General features: G+C 40.7%; 2 protein-coding genes across 4 annotated transcripts in view; one reads left to right on the top strand and one right to left on the bottom strand.

Moving 5' to 3' along the window:
* comp (cartilage oligomeric matrix protein) overlaps positions 1-1,661 on the top strand; it is a 60,041-nt gene extending 58,380 nt beyond the window's left edge. The window contains exon 19 of the mRNA XM_087975864.1: positions 505-1,661. Coding sequence (XP_087831990.1) covers positions 505-554 — 50 coding nt within the window. The 3' untranslated portion in view covers positions 555-1,661. The remainder of the gene's footprint in view (positions 1-504) is intronic.
* Positions 1,662-4,390: 2,729 nt separating this feature from the next.
* The window catches only part of LOC122565518 (CREB-regulated transcription coactivator 1-like), a 158,355-nt gene continuing 144,529 nt past the window's right edge, over positions 4,391-18,216 (bottom strand). For all 3 annotated transcript variants that reach the window (XM_043721564.2, XM_043721565.2, XM_087975865.1), the window contains one exon: positions 4,391-14,143. In XM_043721564.2, the coding sequence (XP_043577499.1) occupies positions 13,932-14,143 (212 nt within the window). In that variant the 3' untranslated portion in view covers positions 4,391-13,931. The remainder of the gene's footprint in view (positions 14,144-18,216) is intronic.

The following is an 18,216-nucleotide window of genomic DNA, read 5'->3' as shown; positions in this document are numbered from 1 at the left end:
TTCTGTGCTGTATCATTTCTATGCTTTCTATTTTCCATGTCTTTCAATCTTATTCACTTTAGTCAGATTTCCTCTCAGTCTTCTCTGCTCCAAAAGAAGACAACCTGAGCTAATCCAGCCTCTCTTCATAACTAAACTATTCCATCCCAGGCAACATCCTGGTGATTTGCTGCTGCATCCCCTCGTACGAACCACATCCTTCTTATCCCATGGTGATCAGAATTGCACACAGTACCCCAGCTGTGGCCAAAACAAAGTTCTGTATAGGTCCAACATGATCTCCCTGCTCTTATAACTATTCCATGGCTGTTACAGGTATGTGTCTGTATGTCTTAATCACACTTGTCCTGCCACCTTCAGCAGTCTGTGGACAAGCATCATAAGATCTAGTTGTTCGTCTGAGCTTCTTAGCATCCTGCCACTCATTAATTACTCTTGTCTTGTTACATCTTACTCATATTTATCAGGGTTAAATGTTAATTGTTCTGTTTTTGTCTTTCTCAGACACAATTCCAGAAGATTTCCACCCAACACAACTTCAGAACCGGTTTTGAACACTGGACTCTGAACCCAGAAAATGCTTTTAGAACTTACCAACTCTAGCAAGTGACAACATCTCAAACTTTCAAAAACAATACTGGAACTTTTCCCACAGATTTAGATGAAAATAACCACCAAAACACCTGGACCCTCAATGGATGATGGCAAGGGCAGGGTCTTAAAGCCTTTCGTGATCAATGGATTGAACAAATTCTTGTCAGTATTAAGATGGCCAATCAATTGTCTGACTCATTGCAATTTGTTTCTTGGGATTTAGGAAATAGACATTTGTAGATTTTTGATCTTTGGGATTTAGGAAATAGACATTTGTAGATTTTAGATCAGAGCAATTTAGTATAAAGGAAGATCAAGAATTTGTGAAGTTGAGATTATTAGCTTTGGCCAGTGTTGAATAAGCAAATTAGGTATACTTTAATGATTCTTTCATTTGTGCTGGCTTACAGGCACACTTAGTCCCAGGGTTATTTCTCTGCTTAAGATCTGCTCCTCCTAGACCTAACAACTTGGTGAAACATTTCTCCTTATTTTCCTCAATAGATTTATTTTCCAATTATTTTGGTCGTTGATTTTTAGATTCGAGTTCCTTTATTAATACTGTCAAAGCCTTTCACCATCTTGCAATCAAGAGATAACCTCTAACCCTTCTTTACTCCAAGAACAGTCTTAATGTGTCACTAGTCTCATAACTTAAGTCCCTCTTTATTGGTAAATTTTAGTGAACATTTTCTACAAGCTTTTGATGAACTTAGTATTCTTCTTATATGTGGCACCCAGATAAAAAGTCATTAAGATACTGCCAAGCCTTCAGTTATTCACGATCATTTAAACCAAATTCCAATCCTACCCACTTGTTACATTTGTAGAGGATTGCGTGCAAGAATAATAACAATAGTCAATAATTGAACATGTGAGCAAGGATTATCCAACAGACTGACAATGTTTAACCATTCCATCATTTCTAAATAATCCTGCTTATAGCTGCACTATCACAACCTATATAGACGCTATAAACCAAAGTTGACAGATATAACCAATAATATATAGCATTTTGATTCAATACAAAGATTTTCTGAATAAAACCTGTCCTGAATTTGTAAAAACTAGTGAGTCAAGATTATTTCTTCATAAATGTTTGATACAGAACCTAGCATGATGAGATGGCCTTTTGCATGCATGATTCCAGGAGTGAGAACAATGTATCACATCTTTTACAACTCAAATATCTGTCACATTCTATTATTCTGAAATACAGTTACAGTTGGTGTGTAATGAGATCTAGCAGATCAAAGCCAACACTCACAAAAATCCAGTTAACTTATATTTAATATGTTTATATGCCTCTACACCAGCCCCCATCAAAGTCTCCCTATGACAGGAACAGTATGGGGTTTGATAACAGAATAAAGCTTGCTCCACACCATCCCCATCAAACACTTCCATGACAGGGATAACATGAAGTTACTAGAGTAAAACTTTATGTAAGGCAACACCTTACATAAGTTCCCCTCCAAGCCACTCACCATCCTGACTTTCAAATATATCCTTTTCCTTCAGTGTCACGTTCAAAATCCTGCAACTCCCTTTCTAATGACATTGTGGGTCAATCTACAACACATGGGCTGCTGTGGTTCAAGAAGGAAGCTCACCACCATTGTCTCAAGGGCAACTAGGGTCAGGTAATGACTGCTGGTCAGTCAAGGATGTCCATGTCCACAAGTGAATTTTAAAAAATAAGTAAAATCTCCCAACAATGTTCCTCAGTCTCATGTGGAATTGCACCCAGATTGTGAAACCCACATATCTTGTACCTTTTTTAATGATTTGGAGGAGCTGGTGTTGGACTGGGGTGTACAAAGTTAAAAATCACACAAACCTGGTTATAGTCCAACAGGTTTAGTTGGAAGCACTAGCTTTTGGAGCGCTGCTCCTTCATCAGGTGGTTGTGGAGTATAAGATCGTAAGACACAAAATTTATAACAAAAGTTTGCAGTATGATGCAACTGAAATTATATATTGAAAAAGACCTGGATGATTTGTTAGAATGATCATGTTGGTTCCGTTCTTTCATATGTAAATCCCAGAAATTTATTTAAAAAAAGTTACATTCTCAAGTGAACTTTAACAATAGGTGCCATGTCAGCTCAGATAATGCATTGAAGGTGTGAGGTGCCCTGTGTAAGGCTGTCTGTGCCCCAATGTTCAGACTGATTCTATTTCTAAAAAAAGAGATTTACAGAATCTTACATGGATCCATGCAGTTTTTGAGCAAAATAAAATGTAATTCTGCAAGTACAAATTCACCCCTCAAACTTATATATGTGTGTGTGCATGTGTGGTAGGGTATGAGTAGCTGTGAGAGAGTGTGTATATCTGTATGGGTGTGAATGTAAAGAGGTATTAAGTCTGTGAGTGGGTGCGTGTGTGGGTGTAACTGAGTGTGGGTGTGAGTGTAAGAGAGAGAATCTGCATGACTGTATGGGTCTGTGTGTGTGTGTGTGAGAGAGAGAGAGAGAGAGAGAGAATGAATGTGTGTGTTGCATTGGGGTGACATGAACCCAAGGTCCCGGTTGAGGCTATCCCCATGGGTATCGAACTTAGCTGTCAGCCTCTGCTCGGCCACTTCGTGTTGCTGCATGTCCCGAAGTCTGGCTTGGAGGATGATCACCCAAAGGTCCGAGATCGAATGTCCTGAACTGCTGAAGTGTTCTCCAACTGAGAGGGGACACTCCTGTCTGTTGTGCAGTGTCCATTCATCCATTGCCGTAGCCTCTGCTTGGTCTCACTGATGTACCACGCCTCAGGGCATCCTTGCCTGCAATGTATGAGATTAGATTAGATTTCCTACAGTGTGGAAACAGGCCCTCCAGCCCAACAAGTCCACACTGACCCTCCAAAGAGCAACCCACCCAGACCCATTTCCCTCTGACGAATGCATCTAACACTATGGACAATTTAGCATGGCCAATTCACCTGACCGGCACATCTTTGGACAGTGGGAGGAAACCGGAAACATGGGGAGAATCTGCAAACTCCACACAGTCGCCTAAGGCTGGAATCGAACCTAGGTCCCTGGCACTGTGCGATAACAGTGCTAACCACTGAGCCACCGTGCCACCCTAACAACGTTGGCCGAGTCACATGAGTACCTGCCGCGTACATGGTGGGTGGTGTCCCCACGTGCAATGGTGGTAACCGTGTTGACATTCTGACACAACTTGCAGCGTCTGCCATGACAGGGTTGTATGGTGTTGTCCTGAAAGCCGGACAGTTTGCTACGAACAATGATCTGTTTGAGGTTTGATGGTTGTTTAAAGGTGAGAACTGGCGGAGTGAGGAAGGTTTTGGTGAGGTGCTCATCCTCACTGATAATGTGTTGCAAGCTGTGAAGAAATGGCATAGTTTTTAGGGTCCTGGGAAGTACTGGACGACGAAGGGTACCTAATGTTAAAGTTCACTTGAGAATGTAACTTTTAATAAAAAGTTCAGAGATTTACATATGAAAGAACTGAAACCAACAAGTTCATTCTAAAAGATGAGAGAGTTAACAAGAAATCCAAGTTTTTTTCAATATATAATTTCAGTTGCATCACACTGTAAACTTTTGTTATAAATTTTGTGTCTTAAGATCTTATACTCCACAACCACCTGATGAAGGAGCAGCGCTCCCAAATAGACCTGTTGGACTATAACCTGGTGTTATGTGATTTTTAATCTTTTTTTATGTTCTGAAAACCTGCTGCTCTTTGGCCTTCTTCATTTATGGCCATAAAGTAAAGACAGAATCAGCTTTAAGAGAAAGGAAGTGAAAACATATTAAACTGTGAAGGACTTCGAGCAGAAAACTGTTGAACTTTAATTACATTTCATTTACAAAGACAGAAGCCTCACACAAACAAACTTTAAAAAACATTTACAAGTTAAAATGAAGATCCTTTGACAGTCAGTCAGTACAAGTTATGGTTTGCATTATACCTGAAATCCATTTCAAAATTTCCAAGTTTATTTATAAAAAACCAAGACATCAGAAAAATAAATAAATGTTGACAGATTCATGGGCGGAATCTGATTAAAATGACATCCTTGGGGAAGCTGCTTTGCTGCATTTCTATGGAAAGAAAAACTTTGCTGCCAATTAATTTTTTGAGTGTGTGTGTGACAATTGCTCAAGCTTTGGTGTGTATACCTGCTAATTTGGAAGTTGGAGAGGTTATCTTCAAGTCAAACAAGTGTATCCTAACTTGAATAATCATTTCAATTATCGCTTTGTTATACAGTGCTCAAGTACTGTTGAAAAAGCAACATACTGTCAAAGCTTCTCATCAGGACAGACACAAGAAAAATGAACAAGCCTAAGCATTGCGCCTCTTAATAAATTAAGGAAAGGTGTAGGGATAATAATGCATTCTCCACGGCAATCTGTTGATTGCCCCCTTCCTCATGCAGCATAAATTGTTCCTATTAAAAATTTGGCATTCACAGATCAAAATGAAAAGTTTTGACAGCAGGTCTCTTTCTCTCAGTAATGGTCAATTATTTCAGGGTGATGAGATTATAGAAGATCCTCAATGAACATTCACCTTATTGTGAAATTTCTTAGCAAAAAAATGACTATGTGGACTCTTGAAAGTAAAGATAATTAAAAAAGGTTAAAATAAAGAATACAACTAGAGTTAAGGCGAAGAAGTTTGACATCAATGAGCTGTTTTCTATTTCCTGAGCATCTGTGAGAGGTTTGTACTGTTTCCGGTCCATTTTCATAAACATCCATTCACAAAGATCTGAATTTCTAGAGAGAAATTTTGGTACAAATGCCACGTTTTCTTATGAAATGGAGATGAGGAGAAAACTTTACACTCTCAAGTCTAGACCAACTGTAAATTACCTCATAGCCCAAAATCTAACGTAAAAACTCAATCAAAAAGAAACACCAAATTATTTTAACTCTTCTGTTCAATGTTACACCCAGACTCTTTAGGTGTAATCCTCTAAGCAGGGTTTAAAATACGCCTAGAAAATTTCAGAGGGATTACAGCACAAGAATCTTTCCCAATTTCAACATATTGAAGCAAAATAGTTTAGTATTCAATGTGAAGAACTGCATTATGGATTTCTAAGTGACTGAGAACTGTAGTAAGAATAACTTCATGGGCAAGGCTCCTTAATTTACAATGATCCTTTCAGATCAAAGAAATACAATAATAGCTTTAAACTGAACCAAAAAATCAGCAACATACATCAGCTTTGTCATGAACTTAATATAAAGCAAACCCAAAAGAATGCCATAGGCAGGGTGAGAAATTAACCACTTTCTGTAACAGAATACCCTGGTATAATCCACAGCTTCCAAGTTAAAGGCACACTTGGCTCTTCCTGGTGTTGCATGGGTCATCCCAGTATTAGCTCTTGCACTGCATGGTAATGCACTGTAAGGCACTGTACCTTGCATAGAAGAACCCTGGGCAGTGCAGTTTCATGTATGCTATATGGTATCATTCCCGGCAGTGGATGCACAGAAATTACTCAAGTAGAAAAATACACAACTGCAATCTTTGACCTAGAATTTTCTGGGTAGCATCCAACAATCTCAAAAACAAACCTTCACTAAACATGATACAGCTTTGAAGAAACAGAAGTCCAGCTAATGTCTGACTACACCAGTCACTGGAAGCAGTGTGGTACACATGCCATAGCTGGGTGGGTATGGAGTAAGAGTTGAGAAAAGCCAGAATGAATGACATATCAGTCTACCTTTGATGGATGGGATAGGTAAGTTAATGCTGATTACAAGGACTACATCAGCAGGCAATCTGATAATTTTGCGACCATGATACAGCACACTAAACCATTAAGCTCACACGACCTGGGTCAGCCCATTGGCAGTCTTTTTGATTAATTCCATTCCTTCTCTTTCCTATTTTCCCTGTAATCTAATTCCTTTTATGTTTAACAGGTTCATTTTTGAATTCGTTGCATGGCATGATGTTTCCTCATTGTCAGTGATTCTTTGCCTCAAATCTATATCCTCTGGTTACTGACAATTCTTTAAAAAAAAGTATGATAGTTAAGTCTGGCAAGATTAGCATTTACTGTCTACTCTAAATTACACATTAAACATGTCACAGAAACAGACAATTTGTCCCAAACAATCTATGCTGGTGTTTCAGCTTCATTCAAGTCACCTCCAATCTTTTCTCAACTAAATATATCCTACTCAATTTCTTTACTGTTCATTTGTTTGTCCAACTTCTCATATTGGCTTCAACAACTGCTTCAAATGGCTCCCCATTCTTTCCACTCTCTGGGTGATGATTCTTCTGAATTCCCAATTAGATTGCTTGGTGACGACCTTAACTTGACAGTCTCCCGTGCTACTATTTCCAATAGGAAGGGACATTCTCTCTGGATCCACTCACCGAAACCTTTCATCATTCAAAAACCTCGATTAGGTCATTCCTTGGCCTTTTAACCCCACCCTGTCAATACTTTCTTGATTTGTAAAATGTCACATTGCTGGCACCAAGCTTGGAAATCCACTTTGCAACCTCTACAGTGCTATTGTATTGCTTTCATTACATGGTGATCAGACCTGCCCACAGTACACTCAGCTGAACTAAGTTCAAAATAGATTTAGCATTAATTTCATGACTTTTCAATTCTATCCTCTAGAAGAGGAACTCGCTTTTAATATAGTCTTGCCCCCTGTAGCACCATCTTTTAGTGACTCGTATCTTGGTAATTCAAGATCCCTTTGTTCCTCTGCCAACATTGACTTCCACCTTCCAAGTAATAAGTGACCTCCCAATCGTTCCTACCAAAATATACTCATCATTTAACTGCACCAAACTTCATTTGCCAATAACTTCCTACTCGATATTAAAGCCCAATGTAATGCGTTAACCCCCCCCCCCCCAAGTATTCACGTTCCTTTTAGTTGGAGTCAGCCACAAATTTGGAAGTTGAATTTTTGATTTCGAAGTCCAAAGTGTTCACATACAAAACAAGGACCAAGAGTAGGCCATTTAACTTTCTGATTCAAGTGTGGGGTGCTGGTGTGGTCCAGCAACACACACTCGACTCGGTATCTCCAGCATTTGCAGTGCTGTACCATTCAAGAAGATTGTGGCTGATCTGATTTTAGCCTCAATCCTACATATTGCCAATAATATTTCATCTTCTTGGGAATCAAGAATCTACCTATCCATGTCTTAAAATCTGTTTAAAGATTCTGCATCCACTGCCTTTTGGGAAAAGGATTTTCAAAGACTCTCAACCCTCTGAAAAAAATGTTTCACCTGTCTTAAATGGCTGACCGCTTATTTTTAAGCTTTGATCCTAGTTATAGATATAAATGTTAATGGAAATTGTGAACAGTGCTTTCAGAACCGATCCTTGTGGAATGTTACTTTGAATAATTACCCGTTACTCGCACTGTGTGCTTGTACTGAATCGATTCTGCCACTTGTCCACATGTTTGGAAATTATTAATTAGTTTCTTACCAAAGACTTTTTGAAAATCTAGATAAATCAATCCGCTGACTACCATCATCTACTCTCTATGACTTGCTCAGTAAATTCATTTAGTAAGAGTATTCCCTTTTGAAATTCATGCTGACTGTTGTTGGTTATCAAGGTGATGTGAGCTTCTTTCTGCCACTGGATACAGTTTTTTCCTTATTTATTCTGATCATTCATAATTTTGAACATTTCTATCAAGTCTTCTCCTAATCCCCTCTGCACAATCCTAGTCTCTCCACATTAACTACTGAAGTCCCTCATTGCCGATACCATTCATGTAAATCATCTGCAATTCCTTGTCAAGGTTTAGGCATCCTTCCTAAAGTGCAGGGTCCAAAATCTACCATGTCCTCCCACTAGGGCCGAACAATTGGTTTATATCATTTTAGCATGACCCCCTGGCATCCGTGCTCCATTATTAACAATGCCAAAGACCCTTATATACTTTGCTAAAACAAACATCTCAACTTGCTCTGTCACCTTTAAAGAATTGTGTACACATACATTCAGGCCTTTATTTTGCACTCTTCCTTCATACTTCTGCGCATTGGATTTAATCTGCCACGTGTTGTCTCATTTCACCTTCCTCAGTTAATACCCATCGGATTGTTTGCAGCATTTCTGATTTTCATGTCAACTACAATTTTGTAATTATGCACTGCACACCTAAATCATTAACATAAAGGTCTGGGGAATAGCTTCATCTTTGCTTCCACCACTTTCAGACAGAGTTGCTTGTTGTTACTGTTCTTACTCAGCCCTCCTCCAGACATCTCCTGCCCCAATCACTACTGTTCCCTAGCTCTTATGTTAAGACCTGTATAGAATATGCCAAATGTATTATTTAATGAAAGATATCATTTCAAGGGAGGGAGTTCAAGGAAGGTTCACTTGGATGATCCCTGATATAGATGGATTGTCTTCTGAGCAAAGGTTAAACAAGTTGGGATTCTACCCACTTTAGAAAAATGAGTTTAGAAAAATGAGAGGTGATCTCATTGAAACATATCTGATTCTTCAGGGGCTTTATAGGGTAGATGCTGAGAGGATGTTTCCCCTAGTGGGATAGTCTAGGACCAGAGGGCATAGTCTCACAATAAAAGAGCGCCAATTTGTCTTAAGTGAGGTGGAATTTCTTGTCTCAGGGGATTGTGTGTCTTTAGAACCCCTTGCCACAGATAGCTGTGGGGGCAGAATCCTTGTGCTTACTTAAGATCAACACAAATTCTTGATCAGCAAGGGGAAATAAAAGGTTATGGGAAAATGCATTAAAGTGGACTTGAGGAATGTTGGATCAGTAAAACAGGCTCGAGGGACTGAATGGCCTATTTCTGTTCTTATCCCTTACGGTCTTCTGTAATAACAATAATTGTGTGCATGGCAGTTTGATTAAGTAAAATATTCCCTTTGATTATAGATACTATACCTACCAATAATGCCATTGAATTAACCTCTTAACTCCTGATTAAGTCTGCGAGTCTTGTTCTTCCTCCTCCCTTAACAGTACGGGCTTCGGAAATCTCCAACTTCTGCACATCACAATCTCAGCCCTCTTTCACAAACACCAATGACTTTACTCTCACTAAATCGCTCTCTAAAGATAGACCAAGAAGAATTTCTGAGGAAAGTTTTTGCACATCATGATTATTTTGAATTATGCAACTTAGTTGTATGTCTTCTCCCCATTGCACCAAAACGTACATATGCAAGCCTGTCAACCTAAATGCACTACACTAGCTCATTATTCATAACAAATGGGCTCTGATTTTACGCAATTCTTGTGATTTGTTTGCATTCACTTGAACACATTCACACTTCTGGAAAGATCTCTCAGAGTCTCCAAACTCAGGATCTAGGCAGAAGAAAAGGGTGTGAAAACAAGACCAACCTCTCCACATGAGCAACATTCTCTTAGAAGAAAATCCATTCTCTGCAGCATCAATAACACTAACACACTGCAGACAAAATCCACCCTACTATACGCAAAATGTCTGGAATCTCTCTCTCTTTCCAGGCTGCTCAACCTCAGGATCTGCAGGAGCAAGAAGTTAGGGAAGAAGAGCCAAAATGACTACTATAGCAGCAGCAATCAAAACAAGTCTTTGTGTATATTGCTTGCACAAGAGCATCAAGGAACAAGAATACACGACTCTGGATTAACACTCTCACTAATCCCAGCAAGACAACCAACAGCTTTCCAAAAATACACCAAAAGTAAACCATGCACAGGTGTATGAGTAATGCAGCTCTTCATTAAGACTGTATTCCTGATATACCTGTCCTAGCTGTCATCACATTTGCAAATACAACTAAGGAGAATCTGGTTTTAAAGAACTGAATTAAACAGGAACTTTATATTCAACAACTCTCACTGATTTAGACTCTCAGTAGCAAGGGAAGTACAGTGGGAAAACATTAAAGAGATGAACAGATACAATTCATACAGGGGATGCACATGATGCAAAACATGGTCGGTTTGCAGTGTTAGAAATGATAGGAAATATAAAGATTAGAGACTTTACTTCTGTATAACATTTTATCAACCTTTTCATATCTTTTCCCTAATTTAGGCCTCATACTCCTAATTTTGGACATCAATTTTGGAACACAGACCCACCAACATTTCAAATTTGGAACTAAATTAATTGATAAGCTATATTAAATAATTAATGAACTATTAACCTGATTTTATTTTAACTAAAAAAATGTAAGTTCAAGATCTCTCATGATACAGACTGCTTAGATTTACCCCATTACAAAGTTCTGAATTAACACTTTACTGATATCAAATGAGGCAACTACCAAATTTCTAAAATAAAATACACATTCTGCACAATAACAAGTTCAGGGTAGTACTGGCTGTGATTACAGACTTCACTCAACATTCCAAGCATAGCCGAGCACCAGGAAGCATGCAGACACACAGAAGCACATGCTGCCATCTCCTACAGCTGCAGTATCGTGTTGGCAGGTACCAGCAGAGGCCTGGACATTCATACCCAGGATGGGGAAATTCTCCTGACTGGAACAAGGTAGTAAACCAGTGGGCTCCGTGTTTGTTTCTAGATATTGTCTTAAGGTAGGAATATTCAATACTCTAAGGCTTCTACACAAAATACACAAAGCACTGGACTCTCAGGAGATCAGCTGTTGCGTATGTGCAACTGAACAATCTTGTTATCACATGTTGATCCAGGCACAGCTATCAAAACTTCAAAACCTGCCTTGTGCTAATGTGGGAACACTGGAACAGCAGATGGTCATTCAGCCCCTCAAGGTTATTCTGTTGTTTACACCCCAGTAAGGAAAAAGTAATGGCTGATCAATATCTCAAATCTATTTCCCAGACATCTTGATACACTGGCTCAATTACAGATCAACCTCAGTCCAGAAAGCTTCAAATGATTTGAGGGGAGAGTGTTTCAGATTCCCATTCCCCTTTGTGTGAATAGGTGCTTCCTGACATCACGCTGAACAGTACGGCTATCTCGTGAGTTTGATTTGTCGTGTAGTTCTGAACTCCCTACGTGAGAGGATATATAATTATTCAAGAAAAATAACTTCCATTTAGCAAGTTGAATGTAGTCTAGAGTGCTGCAGCTACAGAGGCAGAAGATTAACACAAATACGTTGAAGTATGTGTGAGGTGCATGCACGTGTTTCATCAAGGCTAGGACAGAGGAAGAGAGCAGGAGTCACAAGTCAGAACAGTGGCAGATCACGTGGTCCATCAAGACTACTCGGCTATTTAAATGATTCATATCCAAATTTCTGTCTCAATTCCACTTTTCCACTCTCTCCCTATGTACAAGCCCCCAAGAGCTCAAAAAATCTATCTACCTTCTTGAGCACATTTAATAGAGAAGCAACAACTCTTGGAGATCCCCAACCGTCAGCAGGAAGAAATTGCTCATTTAAGTCCTAAATGTTTAGCATTGTTCCCTGAAACTGTTCCCCTCTGTTCTAGTTTTCCCACTCAGGGAGAAACAACTTTTCAGAGTCAAACCTATCAAGGAACTTCAAAATCTCGCAAGTTTCAATTAAATCATCTCTCACTCTTCTAGATTCCAGAGAAAATAAGTTCATTCAACTCAGCCTCTCATAACTGGACAAACTTTTCAAATCCAGGAACCAGTGCAGTAAACTTTCTCTACGTTGTCTACAAGCAAGCACATTGTTTTTTAATATGGCGACCAAAACTGCGCATACTTTTCCAGGTGTGCCCTTAATAATACCCTAACACAATTGCAGCAAAGATTTCTCAATATGTACACCAATCTCTTTGCAATTTGCTTTCCTAATTGCTTGCTGTTCAACATGTGCTCCAGAATATGTTGTTAGTACTGACGGATCTTGCTACATCATTCTTCTGATCAGAAAATGCAGCTAAAATATTCTCAGGACTTTATATGAAGTCTGTAGGATACAGTAGCCATTTAGTGTTCTTTTCATAAAACATTAGTGGGACCAAGTTTGCCAGAAATGACATGTGGCTACACAGATCAGTACCAGCTTAGTGTCTTGAACTTAAATGTGATTCTGTTGTGAAAGTTAATTAACTTGTGCAGGTAAGGTTTGAGAGTCCTGACTTGTAGTGGATGCACTGGGAACAAATTCCACAGCATGTAGTGATAGTGACAGCCCTCTCTCTCTACACTTACGACTAAAAACGGCAGCAAAGATGGTGAAAAACTATGCAGGTCCACTGTTGGGCAGTATGATTATCGCACATCCCTCCAGCAGCTGGCATTGAACCTTTCCTTCCTAAGGAATATCAAATGAGTATTTCTGCCTTTTCTCTCAATTCAGTGGTCAGAGATAACAGTGAAATATAGTGTGTGTTGTTGGCCACACAATGGCTGGCTGTAGGGACTGAGAATGAATGAATGCCACATAGGGAGAGGCATTTAAGCAGCATAACAGCACATATACTTCACAAACATTGCAGAGAAGGGATAGGTGCCTGCTGGAGAGAGGGCGTTTATAGAGCCATCTGAAGTTTGACATTGGTGGTGGGACTGACTGAGAACCGGAACAGCTGATCGGAGGGAGGTGAGAACATTTGGTTTCTCGTGGAAGGAGCTGGCAGCAAACTAATCCCCGACCGGCACACATTGTCAACATTCCTTTTTAAAATCTGATGGAAAAACATAAATGAAAGGGACACAAACAGGAGCAAGAATGCGTGCCCCTCTAAATATTGGCTGTAATACAATTTCTGTCCATGCACTTAGCTCTTGTGTCAGATCAGTCTCTTGTTCACTTTCTTAGCAACATACAACAAGGCAGTGGCTTTTGCTGAACACAAGCACAGCGAAAAGGAATGGGGCAAGAGAAAGAAATCACAGACAAATATAAAAATATAAATAAGAATCAAGCAGCACAGAAAATACAATGGCAACAGCGCACTGAAAGAAGTGGAGCTGGTGACTTCAGGACAAATAATAACATCACCGTACTGCTGGCCTGGAGCTGCTGAGTTTTACTGTCAGTTGTTACCTCATAGGTAGACTCCAAATTACACGTAAACCTGCCAAAAATAACGATGCACCGACAGCCCACCGTTACCATGAGGACAATATAAATAGGAGAACGGAAAATAAAACAAGAGGCCTGGGGACGTGATGGAGTCAATGAAACGCTGCAATGAAGGAGTGCGCCACATAGCTGAAAGCGCTATACTTGGTTCATTCAGGATCGCAGAGTTGCAAGCTTGGAACAAGAAGCGGAATTCATTGCACGTTACGCTCTCACTTTAATATCATTCCATTAATTGTACTCATTCACTTAATTTCCGCTCCCTGGCGGGTTTTTGGCCTGCTTCCCCGATTTGTCTTAGGTCTCAAAGTCCTTTTCTACAGACGATCCATGCGGAAAGTATCCTCTGTAGCAGGGTCCGTCAGCACCATGTCCGGATCATTCAGCATGTGCAGACCATCCAATGTCAAGGGGTCAATTTTCAATTCATCAAGAGGAAATTGGGAGTCGGTATCAAAGGTCACATCTGCAACACCTGCAAGCGAATTGGTCAGCTCCTTTGACAGGCTGGGGGGAGACTCTCCTGTAACTGTGTGAGAAAGCCAGAAAGACAGCACGGGTTAGCAAAATACACAGCAGCTGGACATAAGCATCTGTATCAAACATCCTCAACTTTAATCCAAACTCAAGGCTTCATCAAACCAGCTTTATTGTAAATAATTATTTGTTGTGGTTCTGTTTGCCGAGCTGGGAATTTGTGTTGCAGACGTTTCGCCCCCTGTCTAGGTGACATCCTCAGTGCTAGGGTGCCTCCTGTTAAGCACTTCTGTGATGTTTCCTCCGGCATTTATAGCGATTTGTATCTGCCGCTTCCGGTTGTCAGTTCCAGCTGCCTGCTGCAGTGGTCGGTATATTGGGTCCAGGTCGATGTGCTTATTGATTGAATCAGTGGATAAATGCCATGCCTCTAGGAATTCCCTGGCTGTTCTCTGTTTGGCTTGTCCTTTAATAGTAGTGTTGTCCCAGTCAAACTCATGTTGCTTGTCATCTGCATGTGTGGCTACAAAGGATAGCTGGTCATGTCGTTTCGTGGCTAGTTGGCGTTCATGGATGCGGATCGTTAGTTGTCCTCCTGTTTGTCCTATGTAGTGTTTTGTGCGGTCCTTGCATGGGATTTTGTACACTGCATTGGTTTTGCTCATGCTGGGTATCGGCTCCTTAGTCCTGGTGAGTTGTTGTCTGAGAGTGGCTGTTGGTTTGTGTGCTGTTATGAGTCCTAGTAGTCGCAGTAGTCTAGCTGTCAGTTCAGAAATGCTCTTGATGTATGGTAGTGTGGCTAGTCCTTTGGGTTGTGGCATGTCCTCATTCCATTGTCTTTCCCTTAGGCATCTGTTGATGAAACTGCGGGGGTATCCGTTTTTGGCGAATACATTGTATAGGTGTTCCTCTTCATCTTTTTGCAGGTCTGGTGTACTGCAGTGTGTTGTGGCCCTTTTGAACAGTGTCTTGATGCAACTTCTTTTGTGTGTGTTGGGGTAGTTGCTTTCGTAGTTCAGGACTTGGTCTGTGTGTGTGGCTTTCCTGTGTACCTTAGTGGTGAATTCTCCGTTCGGTGTTCTCTGTATCATCACGTCTAGGAATGGGAGTTGGTTGTCCTTTTCTTCCTCTCTAGTGAATCGGATTCCTGTGAGTGTAGCGTTGATGATCTGGTGTGTATTCTCTATTTCTGTGTTTTTAATGATTACAAAGGTGTCATCCACATATCTGACCCAGAGCGTGGGTTGAATTTGTGGTAAGACTGTTTGTTCTAACCTTTGCATTACCGCTTCTGCTATGAGTCCAGAGATGGGTGAGCCCATGAGTGTGCCGTTGATTTGTTCATATATTTGGGTGTTGAATGTGAAGTGTGTTGTGAGGCACAGGTCCAGTAGTTTGAGTATGCTGTCTTTGTTGATGGGTTCCCCATCCTGTTGTCTGTTCTGTATGTCCAGCAGGTTGGCTATTGTTTCTCTGGCTAGGGTTTTATCGATAGAGGTGAACAGTGCCGTTACATCGAATGCGACCATAGTTTCTTCCTTGTCAATGTGTATATTTCTGATGATGTCCAAGAATTCCTGTCTTGACTGTATAGAGTGTCTGGATCCGCTGATCAGATGTTTCAGTTTCTGCTGCAGTTCTTTAGCTAGTTTGTGTGATGGTGTCCCTGGTAGTGATACTGTGGGTCTGGTTTGTGCACTTTAGGTAGTCCATAGAATCTAGTCCAGATTCTATGGACTACCTAAAGTGCACAAACCAGACCCACAGTATCACTACCAGGGACACCATCACACAAACTAGCTAAAGAACTGCAGCAGAAACTGAAACATCTGATCAGCGGATCCAGACACTCTATACAGTCAAGACAGGAATTCTTGGACATCATCAGAAATATACACATTGACAAGGAAGAAACTATGGTCGCATTCGATGTAATGGCACTGCTCACCTCTATCGACAAAACCCTAGCCAGAGAAACAATAGCCAACCTGCTGGACATACAGAACAGACAACAAGATGGGGAACCTATCAACAAAGACTGCATACTCAAACTACTGGACCTGTGCCTCACAACACACTTCACATTTAACAAGCAAATATATGAACAAATCAACGGCACACTCATGGGCTCACCCATCTCTGGACTCATAGCAGAAGCGGTACTGCAAAGGTTAGAACAAACAGTCTTACCGCAAATTCAACCCAAACTCTGGGTCAGATATGTGGATGATACCTTTGTAATCATTAAAAACACAGAAATAGAGAACACACACCGATCATCAACGCCACACTCACAGGAATCCGATTCACTAGAGACGAAGAAAAGAACAACCAACTCCCATTCCTAGACGTGATGGTACAGAGAACACCGAACGGAGAATTCACCACTAAGGTATACAGGAAAGCCACACACACAGACCAAGTCCTGAACTACGAAAGCAACCCCCCAACACAAAAGAAGTTGCATCAAGACACTGTTCAAAAGGGCCACAACACACTGCAGTACACCAGAACTGCAAAAAGATGAAGAAGAACACCTATACAATGTATTCGCCAAAAACGGATACTCCTGCAATTTCATCAACAGATGCCTAAGGGAAAGACAATGGAATGAGGACATGCCACAACCCAAAGGACTAGCCACACTACCATACATCAAGAGCATTTCTGAACTGACAGCTAGACTACTGCGACTACTAGGACTCATAATAGCACACAAACCAACAGCCACACTCAGACAACAACTCCCCAGGACGAAGGAGTCGATACCCAGCATGAGCAAAACCAATGTAGTGTACAAAATCCATGCAAGGACCGCACAAAACACTACATAGGACAAGCAGGAAGACAGCTAACGATCCGCATCTATGAACACCAACTAGCCACGAAACGACATGACCAGCTATCCTTAGTAGCCACACACGCAGATGACAAGCAACATGAGTTTGACTGGGACAACACTACTATTATAGGACAAGCCAAACAGAGAACAGCCAGGGAATTCCTAGATGCATGGCACTCATCCACTGATTCAATCAATAAGCACATCGACCTGGACCCAATATACCGACCACTGCAGCAGACAGCTGGAACTGACAACTGGAAGCGGCAGATACAAATCGCTATAAATGCCGGAGGAAACATCACAGAAGCGCTTAACAGGAGACTCCCAAGCACTGAGGATGTCACCTAGACAGGGGGCGAAACGTCTGCAACACAAATTCCCAGCTCGGCTAACAGAACCACAATAACGAGCACCCGAGCTACAAATCTCCCAAACTTTGAGTAATTATTTCTATTTCTTGGTGAATTGTTTATGCTGCTTTAAATGACTGCCCTTCTTGAAACTGTAGGAACCAAAGGATCTTAGTTAAGTCGACTGATGTTGAATCATGGGATATAGGTGCTGGCAAGGTTAGCATTTAAGGGCCATCTTTAATTGCTCTCGAGAAGTTGATGGTGAGTACTTTACTTTGAAAACCAGATGATGAAGGTGAGCTGACCATTGCTCATTTATTTAGAGTGAAATGTTATGTCTATTCACATTCAAACTGTTTCAATTTGAGCCTTTATGTCTGACAAAATTAAATCCCCACATACAATTAAACAAAATGAGCAGACAACAGCTTTTTGAAGCACTGTGGTGCCTGTTGTGTTAGGTACACTCACAATACTGTTAAGGAAGCATGTTCCAGAATTCTCACCCACTGACAGTAAAACAATGAAGAAATTATTTCGAGTTAGAATGGAATGCAATTTGGGATGGAACTTACAGATGGCGAAGTGGTCTGCTGCTCTTGTCCTTCTAGATGGTAGAGTTCATAGGTTGGGCAGGTTATGCCCAAAGATCCTTGGTATGTTGCTGCTGTGTATCAAATAGATGGCTCACATTGCTACTAAATGTACACTGATCATGGGAGAACTGAATGTTCAAGGTGGTGGATAGGGTGCCAACCAAATAAACTATTTTGGATGATGTTGAGGTTTGAGTGTTGTTAGAGCTTCATTCATCACAGAGAGAGAGCATTCTAGCATATTTTTAACTTGTGTCTAGTAGCTGGAGTTTAGTGTGGTGGGGGTTTGCTGGGGAAGGCCACATCATTGCTGGTGACTGATCACTACAGA

This window comes from Chiloscyllium plagiosum, unplaced genomic scaffold (assembly GCF_037043375.1).
Source record: "Chiloscyllium plagiosum isolate Xiang-an unplaced genomic scaffold, Cpla_swu_hap1 HiC_scaffold_28, whole genome shotgun sequence".
NCBI classification, from domain to species: domain Eukaryota; kingdom Metazoa; phylum Chordata; class Chondrichthyes; order Orectolobiformes; family Hemiscylliidae; genus Chiloscyllium; species Chiloscyllium plagiosum.
The sequence above is the reverse complement of the archived record's forward strand: the minus strand, read 5'-3'. Positions and strand labels throughout refer to the sequence as shown.